Consider the following 15,135-nt stretch of genomic DNA (forward strand, 5'->3'; position numbering starts at 1 on the left):
TAAAGGTAAAATAATCATTATAAAATGATACATAGATCACTGTGAACCAGTGTCCATCTTACTGGAAAACACAAGCAATTGAACAGACCCTTCCCCTTTGCCTTTCCTTCCTGTTCCTCCCTGTCATCTTTCAAGTGCCTCTCCTTTCCAGATCATTCTTCTATGAGCTGTTTCACCGTCTCCACTTTGTTCCCTTTCCCCCACTGTCATTCCCACAAACCTCACATGAGTTGAGTTCCAAAGCAAAAGGCATTAGTATGGTCTTTACAATGTGAACTGGACAAAGGGAACAACAAAAAGATATAAAAGAACATGTCGGCTGTGATCATACACACAATTAGACCTGACATAGACGTGAATGCCAGGCAGATTTAAAGGGTGTAATCAGACAACAACATCTGGGAAGCACCCCGCAGCCATCGGCAACCCGTTCTGTTCCACCGCAGAAGCGGAGTTAAAAGACATCTGGGGAAATCTGGTAGTAAACTGGTTGTGATGGGCCACGGACAGACTTTCCCCTGTCTGATCGCTCCAGCGCACTCTCATGCCCTCGGGATGGTCTGATTAGGCCATCCCAACTCCGTGCCATTGTCCCCCCCCCTTTGCAGTATGCGCATCATTGCAAACTCCATAGGGAGCCCTCAGTGCAGAGGTGAGATTCATCGATTCCTCGTTTAAGCGCATGGGAAACAAATGGCACGGGGGGGAAACCACTCACCCGCAGTTGCATCTGATCACGCACTGACGGGCTGTGCCCGCAGCTTCAAAGGGAGGCGTGATCATGCAACTGTGGGTCAAATTCCTCTGGAGGAAATAGCCTTGTTCCCTCCCCCCATTTTATCTGGCGCGTGTGACTGCACCCATCATCAGTTTAAAGACGTTTAAAAAGTTTATTATGAATCATAGACAGTACCTGGAATTGATTTCCATTTCTTGGTTTTTTTTATAATGGCAGCCAGCCTCAAATGGAAATTGTCCAGAGACTTCAGAGATACCCAGTAGTTATCTATCTCAATCAGGGCAAATTCACACTGATTTCAGCAAAGACAGGATTTTTAAAAATCCCGTTCGGACAAGGCAAATGCACAAAATAGCTCTGCAAAAAGGCTTTTGTGGTATATAAAAAAAACACAAGATTTCTATCAGGGAGTCATGACAGAGCCATCTTGAATTGATCCCAATGGATGCAAGAAGTTCATAATCTATTACTTTATTTTGACATTTTTACCCCGCCCTCCCCGCGAGTGGGCTCAGGGCGGCTTACAAGGGGCAGAGCTTTTCCATTCACAGATTCCCAATTCTTAGCTTGCAAACCATCCCCTTTGTGAAGCAACAGCTTGGAAATGAAGGAGATAATCAATATAAAAAGACTGGCCCAAATGAAAGACTATTTTCCTGGAACCCTGAGCAAAAAGTCTCCTTTTTAAAATGGCAGAATTTAGGGGAATGAAAGACAAAAACAGGAGCTTTATGAGCTTGTTCTGAGAGCCTCTTCTCGATTTCAAAGCATTTTTAGGAGGGGACAATGCATGCCAGAGAAGGGATGGGAAGGGAGAGAATGTTTAACCTCTCCTACAACTTGCCTTCCCTAGAAAGGTCCCCACCCCACCCTGCTACTTTTATCCCTGCAACGTCTGAATCCTGTGCTTTAGATAAACACTGGAAGGAGAAGGAGGAGCAGGGGCAGGGGCAGGGTGAAGTTACAGGACAAAGGTAACTAGCAGTGGAAGGGTGAAGAACTTGTTTTCCTCTCGTTCTTGCTCTGATACAAACTGCCCACTCACATGGAAACTTTGCAAAGGGAAAAGGGTTATCAAGACCATGTTGTACATGGCTGTAGTGCACTGTGTAGCTGACTCATTTCAAATGCAATTTATATGTCCCAAACCTTTTAAAAATAATCTGACCCTTCTGAATAATAACATACACAGTCAAGACAAGAGAACACCAACCTTTACGAAATATGTTTAAATCCACAGTGGAAATAGTGTTGCTACGGGACGGAAGCATGCCTCCTGTAGGAATGCAGTAGCTACTGTCGGTGTCTGAGGCAGTACGGGAGATGCTACACACCTCCACAGGAGAGCGGTCGGAAGGATGATGAGGTTTTGGTGGCCGAGGTGGAGGAACATCTGGAATACTCTCTAGCTTCGAACTCTGAGCCAAAGATCCTTCCGGAAAAGTTCGCGGAATCTGGTAAGTATTTCCAGGTGTTGGGGGAATGTCATAACTAATGGAGAAGTGCCTCATTTGTGCATCAAGAGAAGACGTGGTAGACAGGGCACTGAAAACGTGTTGCTCTCCATCTGCATCTGTCCCAGAAGGAGATGCTTTTGGTAAAACATCCTGTGAATAACTCCTTGGTAGGTTATAAAGACTGCCATCTACCGACACTGAGGCAGCTCTTGGTGGTGGAGAGTCATATACACTCTGCTGCTGAAAAAATCCATTCACAGCATTCTTGTTCAGAGATTGCACAGATGTTTTATGAGAAGGCACATTATCATTGCAGTCTGTTTCAGAAGAGGCAGTCTTTGCTGAATCAGCCTGAAACCTAATTGTGAGGTGAAAAATGAATTTACTGGCATGTCCAAATTATTTCAGTGACAAATACTTACCAAAAAAGTAAGACCAAAATAGCAAATTACAACAGTATGTTATAAGAACTGTGGTTTTATCTGAATTATTGCCATGCAACTACCGAGCATGAAGCCCTTAACACTAGAAGCAGGAAAGAAGCAGCTTCCTCCTGTCTTCAATACCACAGTGCCACAGAAGCTGCATAGGGGGTGTGTCTTTCTGAGATTCATAAGAGTGCCATAATGACAGAGCAGCATTAAAGTTGTAGCTTCTACATCATCTTGTGACTTCAAGGCAGGGAGGAATGTGCAAGAGTGGCAGAGAATGGAATTTAGCTGAATGGAAGAGGAAGACCGTCTTCAGAATGAGTACATCCAAGCTGTTTAATAGGCAACAGGTAGAAATCCAAATTAACTCTCTCTGCTTCTGAGTGACTGAAGACAATTTTAAATTAACCCCCCCAAATCACTACTTTTTAGTATAAATAATTGATTGTGCTTTGTTCAAGTTTGAAACAATACAATCATCAGCCACTTCTACAGAAATAAACAAAATGAATGCAAGTCACTGTTCAAGTATTTGTTTCAAAAATTATCTCATGGTACTATGAGAAGGGGAAATGCCATTAATATTAGAAGACTGGGATGCTCTCCAAATTCCATTCCATGCATCATTTCATTGCATGAGGTACCAACCTGAATTTGGGAGACTTATCATCTGAAAAACCACTATACACTACATATTAGATAGAATGAGCTTATATATTAAACTTGCCCCATCTCCCTTTGATTGTAATAGAAAATTAGAAATCCTGAATGTTTAACTTAGAATGTATAGTAGGGTAACCTCTTGGGTCTTTGTGTAAGAGGTAGGAATTACATGCCTCAAATCTCAATGAGAAAGGCAAACTATAAATAACATTAAAAAAGTATACTGAACTAATGTTTTGGATCTTCTTTAAGAGAGGCTATATAGCAATGCTGTAAACTAGGTGTGTGTGTGTGGGGGGGAACAGCTCAGGCACTGCATAATTGTGCAATATAAAATACCCAACCGCTTCTTCGATTCCCTTTAAATCATAAAGTGCACTCCCAAAATGTATAACAACCAGTTCCAGACCTCTGGACAGAATCTTCTTTGTACATCTAAATATTTTAAGTAGTAATTATTTGTATTGTTTATTAAAATTCACAGCACAACGTGCAACACACACAAATGAAAATTGTTTCAGGCAAGTTAAATTTCAGGGGTTAAACTCTAATACAGATCCCAAACAATTCTCATTACACTCACTGCAATGGAACCTTTTTACTTTCAAAATCTTCCAGCAGTAAATATTCCTCCCCTTCTTCCGAGATAAGGTAAGAGCTGGTTTACGAATACGTGACAAAAATTGAGACAGGTCAGTAAAAGTAAACTAGTGTTCTGTAATTAACAAAGCTTGCAAAAACCCTCTCATAAACATAATCTTTCTTGCTGAAGTCAGTGATGAAAATGGCATTTTAAATAGTATAATAATATAGGGTATGTAGGTGAACTTGCATAGTGCACTGGCTTCTTGTCTATAATGTGGGCCACAACCCACCGAAGATTTAGGTTTGCTTAAACCTACTAAATTCTATGGGCTTGTGCACATTTAACTGGCCATGATCTTTAAAAATCATCATAGAAGAATAAGAAAAAAAATAACAGAAGGCAATATTAGAATGGCTTTCTGAGTCTAAATGATAAGTATCAAATGCCATTCATTGTGGTGGAGAAGAGTCACTTTTATGCAACTACAATAACTTTTGGAAGTGTAGCTGTAAATACTTTTATGCAAAAACAGTTAAGAAATATTTACCTTGATTTAAAATTAAGAAACATTTACCTTGATGATTCAGGCTTCTTGCTCTGACAATTAATTAGTAACAGGTAGTCTTGAGGATCTTCTTGACTGGAGGCAGGCTCTAATGGTGGGATATTAATTAGCTGGTATGGAGGAGGTAAGGATGATTCTGCTTGTGCAGATGGTAGGGAAGTGTTGACAGGTAAGGGTAATTCTGCTGGGGCCTGTAGAGAACTGCCAGGTGGCTTCACAGCATCTACAAACACACAAGCATATAGCAAAGTCAACCCATGCATAATATTTTTACCTTGAAGGACCAGTTCTCCTTGCATATATCTGTGTGGCCATCACTGCCTTCCCTTGCTAGGGTTTGATAGGCTGCTGGCTTTTAAAAGTATCATTCCCTTATTCTGGCACAGCCTTCCATGGGGACGTGAGGAAGGCTTCCACCCTGCTGACTTTCTAGAGTTTCTATGAACAGGAGGAAGCTATTTGGGGCCAGCTGATAAGTGGATTTGGATCAAGGCACTGAAATGTTTGTCAGGGCCACTGATGTGCAGGTTTTATACTTATTTTTTGTTGAGAGTCTTTTAATGTTACATTGACTTCCGGTTTATGGAGCAGCGATGGTGGACATTCTTCCAGGACTGTGGGGGAATGATCCGCACACCAGCGGGTTGGAGGGGCGCTACCTCAAGTAGCGCCCCCACGGAGCCTTTGGGATAGGCTCTAGGCCAGAGGGCTTTTGAGGGGTAGCCTCTTCGATGGCGTAAAGCCAGAGAATTGAGGCTCCCCTCCGCCCTGACGGTTTGACCGGGACAAGCGCTGGAGATCGAGGGGAACAGCGTTGAAGCAAGCGAGGTATGAGAAACTGACCGACAATGAACGTGAGTTCAAACTAAGCGGACGACTATAAAAAGTAAATTACCCCCCCCCCCGGGAAAGCGGATCGCAAGGAGGGACGCCTCTTATGCAAAAAGACTGATAAGCAAGACGAAGGGGGAAGGGGGAGGAAAAACAGCGAGTGTGTTTTGAGAGGCTTACTTGATTGCTGACAGCGTGGGAGCGATCTTTAGAGTCGGAGGGAAGCGATAGAAACTGTAAACAAATCGTAAAAAATAGCAGCTGTGCAAAGAAGGCTGAAAACGAAGTCATCTGGCAGCCAGAGCCCAAAACCAGAGGAGGGAACAGATGTCATGAAAATTCTAGCGGATATGCTCAAGCCAGTGATGGAGCAACTCAATGGTATTAACCAGCAACTGACTGTAATGAATAAAAACTTTGCATCTCAGCAGCTCCAACTGAAAGAAATGGAGAAGAAGGTGGAGCAGGCAGCTGGGAAAATTAAGGAGTTGGACACCACAAGCAAGAAAATGAAGAAAAGGATGGGAGAAGTGGAAACAAAGCAAAATCTACAAGAAAACCATTTGTTACAGCTGCAGATGGAAAAAGCCAACATGATTCTCAGATTCCAGGGAATTCCTGAGGCTGAGAAGGAGGATCTGAGGAAGATACTTAGCGAGATCATCGCTCCAGAAATAGGCTTAACAGCGGGTGAACTGGTAAAAGAGATGGAGGCTTATAGGGCTTACTCAAATTATATTAAAAAAAATAGCCTGCCTGGAGAAATTGTGGTCAGATTCTCAAGAAGACAGACCAGAGATGCTATTTTAAAGGCGACATAAAAATCCTACCAAGTATCTTTGTCAAATTTCCTGCTCCGTTTGTTTGTTTGCCCTTTTTTTTTTGGGGGGGGGAGGAGTCAAACTGATGCAAAAACATGCCTCAGTTTGTCTCAGGTGTGGAAGAGATTCATAAAAGAGGCTTTCCATTTTGGGCTGAACTAGTCTTCTCATCAGGGTCAGGAAACAATTTTTCTCGCTCGAAACGGTTTCCTTCCCACTGAAGCCAGAGTAGTATATGACTTTAGAGACAGAAAACCGAAGTAAAGGCAGAAGGACTCTGAAAATTGCCTTTTGAAGCGAAGAATCAGAAGATGATCAGAAAGCTCTCTCATAACAACTAACAAATTAACATGTTAACACTGAAGCTGAGACAAACAAGAACTCTACAAGTATATTGTTTTATTAACACTTATATTACTAACACTTTCACTAACAGGGATAAGATCTCCTCCTCTTGGGGTTTTAGTATAGTGTGGTTACCTTTTCTTTGTCCCTAGATGTAGTCCCTTTCCTCCACATTTTCTTTGTGGTTTGTAGTGTATTGCAAAAATAAAAATATCCCTCCGGGGATTTAAAAAAGAAAAGAAAAAGAGATTCTTTTAGTGTTACATTGATTTAATTACTTTACTGTTTTATTCTATGTTTTTTACACACACCGAGATCTAACTGCATTGGGAGAAAGGCAAGCTCAAAGATATTTAAAATAAGTAAGTATATAATGAAATAAAATTAAACAGGGATGCAAGACTTTTATTTGTGGTTTTTAATTTATTTCTTGTTCTCCCAGTTATTGTTTACAGTGGACTCTTGGCATCTTAGATAGAGCCCTTTTTTAATTTCTTGGTGGTATGGTTGAAGCATCCCCATACATGGATGCTGTAGGGCAACCAGTAAGTTTAATTACAGTAATTATGTAGGTCTGCACATATTTAAGAAAGTTCCCACACCAGTACCACAGGTGGGGAAACACTATGACCAAAAGCTCTCTGCCTAGACAGCCAATGCATCAAGCAGAAAGCTTGTCTAGCATTTTTCTCGTAATGTGTTAACTTTTCACAGCAGGGACTTTGAATCACAGAGGAATATTGTTTTAAGAAATGGAAGTTCAAACAGTTTGTGCTAGAGAATTGTCAACTACCCTTCTTGAACTGCTGCCCGTCCCTTGCTGATGTCCTGACTATAAACTTGACTCCACCATCACTTTCTGACACCAAAAATTTAAGACTTTTGTGGTATCCAAAAATAAACCTTAGAGTTAAGCATGGCCTTGGAGAGCTTAATCCCAGCCCTCCAATTAACAGATGTTATTAAATATGTTGTTTAAAACATTCGAGCAGAGAACATTTTGCTACCAGTTTCTTCAGTTCAAGCAACCACTTTAAAACTGCAAGAACATTTTATTAATTACACATTATTGTCCTGATGTACTGTAGGGATGGAATGGGTTTTCTTATCTGTCTGGCAATGTAGCTTAGAACGTTTTTTCCTCTTTGATTGGTATTCATTCTTTACCTTATCTTTTGTATATTACTCTTTTCAATGTCGATGCCAATAAAGGTAATTGAATTGAATTGAACGTAGATGGAAACATAGGGACCCAGTCGCTGTCTTGGATTAACAATTAAGCCTCATATACACCTGACCATATCTGGAGTGGGACCTAGATATTTCTTCCGGTTTTAAAATCTGTCAGTTAATCTGCACACTAAATTCTAAATGCAGAAATGTATAACAAGCAACTCTAAAATGTGGACATTTTGCAATAAAATATTTATTTACCTCTCCATGATTCACCAAAAATATTTTAAAGTCTATGTGATTTTAAAACAACACCCGTGATTGTAGTAAGAATGTACACGGTCTAGATCTTTTCCTGTGACCTTTTCAAAGGTTCTATTTGCATAAACAGTCTTCACAGATTATGAAAGTGTCCCACACCCAAAAACAAGTCTTTTAACAAATGTCAGATTCATATTCATACACAAGGATGTACACTTTATACAATATGGAAAGAGGAATGAATCAGTCACAAACAAAAGTGATTGTGTGACTCTGCAATTCATTTTTAGTGGTTAATCATTCGGGACATCTGTACAGAAGTGAACAGTTCTGACTGCACGTCAGATCCTCCAGATGCAATAACCATGGACACTAAGTACTTAACCTACAAAGGAGTATTGGAAGCCATTCCCAGAATTTTTATTGTGTCATCTATAAAGATGCAGAGCATAGTATAGTACAGCGTGTGAAGAAACCATCAAAAGAAGATATGAATCATTTCAATTAAAAACATACAAAGTCCCTTCACTTTTTTATACTACATTCATTATCTCTTTCTATTCTTCTTCTGCATTACATTTTGAAAGCACTGAGTGCATAGACTGAGATTTAACCTCAGACTGCAGAATCGCTCCATTGCCTGTCTAATTGTTCAGCACTCTTTGCATTACTCATAACATATAAACTAATGAAGCATACAAAAATTCCCCAATTCATTTGCACAAAGTTCAATGCAGTGGCTCATATGCTGGATCAGATCAATGGTTCATCTAGTCCAGTATCCTGTTTCCAACAGTGCCACACAGAGAAGCCTTCTGAGAGATCATCTCTCAGTCCCTCAGTATAGCTGCTCAACTCCCTCAAGACTCTCATTCTCTATAATGGCAGAAGTGCTGTCAGCTTAGATGTATGATCTCTCTACCAATGGAGGAAGACTTGGTGGAAAGGAGTCCTTGGATGAAATCCGTAGACAACAGCATACCAACACTCCTAGTTAGGGTACAGCCCCCCCCCCCCATTCCAAGCATAACATGACCAGATAAGATCAAGTTGAAGTAACTGGCTGCTAAAGCCAATTAGCCATGAAATGAAGATCCTTCCTGCATGTTACAGAATGAAGTGTCCTTCCTAAAAGGTACACAGAGTGACTACTAGGCATCAAAAGCTTGCAAAATCTAAATTCTGAAGTTCTCTTCTATTCTGATTGTAAACGAGGCTCACTTGTTCACCCCACGTTCTTAACTTATACATTTTAAAGATCCTCAGTAGGCTTGACTTAGGTTTCCAGTAGCTTCTTCCACATCAGTTTTGTAATCATGATGTAGCTCTGCAAAAAAAGAGCGTCAGTACTCTGTATCTGATTCTCCTTACTCCTGAGCAAGTCCACTTAGAAACAAAAGTTCAATACAGAACAAAAGGCTAAAAGAGTCTGCTTATTGTTTAAAGCCATATAATCATCCTTCAGAATAGCATAGTTAATAAATCAACAAAAGATAGGTTTATACCTGCAGCAGAATAAAGCTAGGAATGAGGTGGCAGAATGTGACCTTTTCCAAAGTGACTGTAACGACCGTGCTCCACCCTCAAGGATCCTAACTGGTCGTCGTTGCCCCTGGGTTAAGTATTCACCCCTTTTCTTCAAAGTAGTCAGCGGTCTCAGAAAGGGTCAGGGGAGGGAGGTTACATCACCACCCCTCCTCTCCGACTAGCTGGGGCTCATGGTTCATTCTCTCTCTCTCTCTCCCCCTGTCCTGGTCCATGAGGCACCAGCCATCTCCTCTTTGACCTGCTTGCCCTTCCTTCCTTTTATCCCCCTGCCCCTTACAGCTCCCATCCCCTTAATCCTCCCCTTCTGGACCCGCTCCCATATTTAAGCTCCCCACTGACCTCACAAGTAGGGAAAGTCTGCCTTGCTGCTGCCCAGCTGGGCCGACAATCCTTGGCTCCACCTCCTTGCTCTCTCACAGGCTGGGGCTGGCCCAGCACTTCCTATCTGTTGGGTTCCCTGCCCCTCTTTGAGTGGCTAGCCCTCCCCCAGTCCTGGCTGCCTGGATGGACAGGGAGGCGTGCCTGCCTTTGGCCCCACCTGTCCCTTGGTTGCTGCAGGGTCGGGGCCCTGCATGGCCACATGAGGCAACAGGGCTTCCTGCAGGGGCCGTGCCAGCCATGTCAGAGGAGGTGAGCCCAACATGGCGTGCCTCTGCCCCTTGTGAGTTGCCAGGGGTTCCTGGTAGACACCTTGTTCCCAGAAAGTCAGGCTGTGCTCCCAGGGAGGCTGGGGGAAGGTCAGCCAGGAAGAGGCCAGGCATGGGTGTGCCAGGACAGTGACTCTGTATTCTGTTTTAGTACCTGGTTGCTAATGGATTTTTCTGTCATTTCAAACAGACCCATTTTACTAACTGGCTGCTTGCGGAATTTATTTACCTGTTCATACAAACCTGCTTGTATCAGGATGGCAAAGCATGGTTGAGCTGCTTTTGAGGGAAACGGCTTTTTTCCATTTTCAACCCCTTCACTGTGCTTCTGAATCACTGTGGTGTGCTGTTTAAAAAGTCTGAAGCACTTCCCACAATGCTGCTTTTTTCTGCACCCTTTTTCGCTGTGCAATCTTCCTTGGACCTTTTTAAAACATTCTAAGGTCAGTGCTATAGTGGCACCATTGAGATGAATTGACTCCATTGACTATAGCACTCACCTTAGAACGTAAAAAAAAAAAAAGTCAGAAGACGACTGCACAATGAAAAAGGTCAGGAGGAAATGGCACTGTTTGAAATGACCACAGTGCTTCAGAGACGGCTCATTAATGGAAGGAAATTCGCTGTATGAAACCCCTGTCCCTGTATTGCTTTACTTGAAATCGGGCCAACAACAAATAAAATCCAGTTTAGAATGGTAATGTGAAAAGGCCCTGTACTTCTGCCTACACACTTTTGAATATTCTGTGCAAATAGGTTCTGGCCCAGCTCTTTTCCTGCTCTCCTGATTTTCCATTTGGAGAGAGGTTTTTAGAATACAGAATAATTTAAACAATGTAATTCCCCCAACCTGCAGGCTGAAGTGATGGAGCCCGCTCTACTCTCTCATTTTGCTACATGTTGAGGTCAGGCCAAAGTGTGTTCGTATGTTCATGATGGGTAAGCAGTGTATTTCAGATCAACAACAGCAGGTGTACACAATGCTCTCTTGGTGGAGAGTTCCAACACTGTAACTTGACCTTTCTTGAAGAAACTGTACAAATTTAGAGAACATTCCTGAAAAGCATTTCATTTCGAATCCTATGAGCTCTGACCTTGCTCAAATTTCAAGTTAGAGAGTCATTGCCTTGGGCATCTGTAGTAAAACACGGGCAGACAATCTCTTATACAAATCTGAGATGAGTCAAATTTAACTGTGAAGCATTTTTTCCACATTAAAAATACCATTACATGATTCAGGACATGATGGGGATTTTCCAGACACTCATGACAAAAATAGTAAACAAACAATATCATCTTTGTAAGCCAGTAACACAAAGTAGATGGGTTAGTAAGGGTAAAGCTATTAATTAGATTTGTATCCCATTAATTAAATTTGTATTGGTAAAACATTCTTATTGGTCCATGGCAGAAATTCTATTTTAGCAGGTAACCTACGAGTTGGTAAATCAATTAATTATTCAAGCTTTGACCCAATCTTAATTATTTAATTAGGCCTAAACATACAATAAATTATTAAATCCACAGCAAAACACAAGAAAATATGAGAAAGCCATACATCATGAAATAACATCCTATTTAAGACTGAAAATCTAAATGGAGAATTTTCCTGGATTGAAATTACATTTTTAAAAATCTTAAAGAATTTAAGACAGCAAAACACAGAATTTAAGGAACTGTATATGAGACATAAACAATACAGACATCTGTATTTCCTTCCAATTCTCCTTTTGCAATATTAAATTTCTTGGAATTACTGGCACCAAAATGCAGATAAAATACTAAAAAAATCTCTTACCGTCTTCAGTAGGGTTGAACCCACAGATGTCACAAATACATCGAACCCACTTATTCATCTCCTCTTCACTGTCAGCAACCAAGTAGAAGACTCTGTCTATTGTGTTGATGTCAAATATATAGCTGTTTTCAAATTCTTTTTTGTTAAATGTCAACCCAGCATCCACTTGTTGACATAAGTTTAAGTCAATTATTCGAATTGGTTTTTTTGCATGGTCATTTTTGTAATATTCCAGTACATCTGGATCACCTGTCAGTCGACCACTGCGAAGCACAAACCATCTTCTCTTCCATGCCTAAAAAAAAGAAGACAAGAAATATTCAGATAGTTCGTATTTTATTGTCCATTACTGAACTTGTACTGAACATAATAGTTATGGTAAATATTCCAACTTGCCAAATGACGCTCTAAAATGAAGTTATTCATATCTTAAAGAACATGAAATTGTATTCATTTAGGCTCAGTTCACTGAGTCGATATACAGAGAAAGTGCAGTGGTAGACAGCAAAGGAGGCACACAGTTGATTGCTCCATCCAGCATCTGCTTTGGAACAGTAAATCCAAGACCATGCATTTTTTAATCTAGATACAGTTTACATAGCTGGAGTTCCCATCTTGAAACTGCCATGTTGCATAAAGATTGTCCATATGTCTTCATTTTGCTAGCAGAGGAGATGAGAACTTAGTCTTCCACAACTTATTTGCACAGTAATATTGGGGAGATAGTAAGCAAAGAGTGCTAACCCACAAGAATGTTTTTCTTCCCCTCTCATTATTTGTCTCAGCTAACCTCCTTCCAGTACCTAGCACAAAATGGTTTGGAAACCGAGAATTTAAAAAGCAGTTTTCCAGCACTGTTGGGGAGGCCTAGGAAAACTAAAGGTGGACTTTTTTCCAGAATATCAGTGGGTCTTCCAGATGGAATGATAGTACTAATGAAGGCAAACATCAGTGAACAGTGAAAACGGGAGACCTTTGATTTGCTTAGGTCTCCTTCAGCAGTGCCACCTGGAAAACAGTTTCTTAAATTCTCCCCAGCCTCAAAAGCATTTTCTGATAGGGTACAGGAAGGAGGTTTTTAATTAACTATTTATTATTGCCTAACTATTGTTAGTCCCAGTAGTCATGTATGGCTGCGAGAGTTGGACTATAAGGAAGGCCGAGTGCCGAAGAATAGATTCTTTTGAACTATGGTGCTGGAGAAGACTCTTAGAGTCCCTTGGACTGCAAGAAGATCAAATCAGTCAATCCTAAAAGAAATCAACCCTGACTGTTCCCTGGAAGGCCAGATAATGAAACTGAAGCTCAAATACTTTGGCCACCAAATGAGAAGGGAGCACTCACTGGAGAAGACCCTGATGCTGGGAAAGATTGAAGGTCAAAGAAGACGGGGACGGAAAAGGATGAGATGGTTAGACAGTGTCACAGATGCAATGAACATTAAGTTGAGCAAACTTCAGAGGACAGCGGAAGACCGGAAGGCCTGGCGTGATCTGGTCCATGGGGTCGCGAAGAGTCGGACTCGACTGTGCGACTGAACAACAACAAACTATTGCTGTGATCCACCCTGAGCCCATTCGCGGAGAGCATGGACTATAAATTTGAATAAATAAATAGAAAAGGGACAAAAGGATAACAATGACATTGATTTGCCAATGTCATCCTCCCCCAAATACAGTTTCATGTATTCCAGAGAAATAGCTATATTAGGCTGTTACAGCAAAATGAAGAGTTTTCTGGCACCATAATAATGAACAGAGTTATAATGGCACAAGCTTTTGCAAAGCACTGAGGATAATACATATCTGGTGAAGTGCAGTCTAGTCCTCAAAAGCTTGTGCCATTATTTTTTAATTATTTCATACTGTCTGCAACACATTACCAAAATAAACACCACTGTGAAAAACACAGAAATGGTTTAGTACTTTTCACATTTAGATAATTCTTGTTTATTAAAGGACACATGATGAGAATATATAGCAGGCTACATTTACAGTCCAGGTTTCCCTTCTGGCATTGCAGGCCTAGCCACCTCAAGCAGGTCTCTGGGGAGGTGGCATATAAATGCCCTAATATGTATGTAAACATGCATAACATACTAAAAAGGAGTTTCAAGTCAAATCCTATTTGACTTTATAGTGTACAAACAAACAACAGTCTTCACAATATTTTAGCTTCCATCTATGCAGGCAATGGCTCTGATGGGCATATATATCATAAGCAAAATATTTACTTCTAGAGAATACTCCTTATATGGGTAATACGGCTTAAACTGTCATGGCAATAATGTATGTTTTCTAAGGCTGCGGTCACACTGAAGACTTGGTGCGATCTGGCTGCACCTCCATTTGTGGTGGTTTAAATAGTTGCGGGAAGTTTTGATCAGACATCCCACCCTGAACAGGCTTCACTGCACACTTGCCCCATGGTCCATTGTTCAGTCTGTTGTGGCATTCTTCTTCTTCCTGTCTTTCACTTGTGTGCATAAGTGTGTATCCGAAACTCTGGCTCCTTTCTGACAGCTCCACAATCTCTGTGCTAAGTACTCCAGACCCTCTCATCCTCCTTCCCTTCACCTCTCTTCCACGCAGGGGTCATTTCCTTCAGGAGCGCACAGGAGCGGAGCTGTGGCAATAAAGAGCCCAGGGGTGGGCACATGCAACAAGCCCCACCCCCTGCTCCCAGCAGCTCTCAGTCAGAGCAAGAAGCAGCCAGGTAAGCTGCAAAGCTCCCCCCCGCCCCCCCGGCCCAAAACAGTTTTAAGACCAAGTTTTATTCAGGTACAAGCTCTCCCTCCTCTGTGAGGACAGATCTGCACATTCCCCCCCCCCAATAGCTAGCAATCCAAAACAGTCCAGTGGAGGCTGAGTGGTGGGTGTTGCCTTCTGACACACTTCCGGTGATATCAGGGGGCGTTGGGATATGCAAATAAGTTATGCTAATGAGTTATGCTAATGAGCTCCTGCACCTCTTTTTCTACGAAATGACCTGCTTCCATGGAATACATGGGGGGGGTACAGATTTACATGACAGTATCCCCACTGACTTCAATTCATTTACTCTTGTGTCGATCATGGGATGCTTTCAGACTGACACAGAAACAGGAGAGAGGGGTTGGGGGGGATTTGTCACTCGAAAACAACTCCCCCGGGGACTTCCAATCTAGAATGACTACTTGGTCAAGGTGATTGACAATGCCAGGGGCAATTATGCGCTTATGCGAACATTGCTACCTGATTTTTTAAAAAAGGAGGTGGAAATGGAAGGGAG

The 15,135-nt window shown here is 41.6% G+C and overlaps 1 protein-coding gene across 2 annotated transcripts in view; it reads right to left on the reverse strand.

The window, feature by feature from the left end:
* The window catches only part of GAB1 (GRB2 associated binding protein 1), a 107,951-nt gene that overhangs the window by 14,450 nt on the left and 78,366 nt on the right, over window positions 1–15,135 (reverse strand). For both annotated transcript variants that reach the window (XM_015422923.1, XM_015422922.1), the window contains exons 2-4: window positions 11,866–12,160; window positions 4,451–4,664; window positions 1,953–2,554 (exon numbers count right to left, since the gene is read on the reverse strand). In XM_015422923.1, coding sequence (XP_015278409.1) covers window positions 1,953–2,554; window positions 4,451–4,664; window positions 11,866–12,160 — 1,111 coding nt within the window. The remainder of the gene's footprint in view (window positions 1–1,952; window positions 2,555–4,450; window positions 4,665–11,865; window positions 12,161–15,135) is intronic.

This window comes from Gekko japonicus, unplaced genomic scaffold, assembly GCF_001447785.1.
Source record: "Gekko japonicus isolate JY-2015 unplaced genomic scaffold, Gekko_japonicus_V1.1 scaffold110, whole genome shotgun sequence".
Taxonomy (NCBI): domain Eukaryota; kingdom Metazoa; phylum Chordata; class Lepidosauria; order Squamata; family Gekkonidae; genus Gekko; species Gekko japonicus.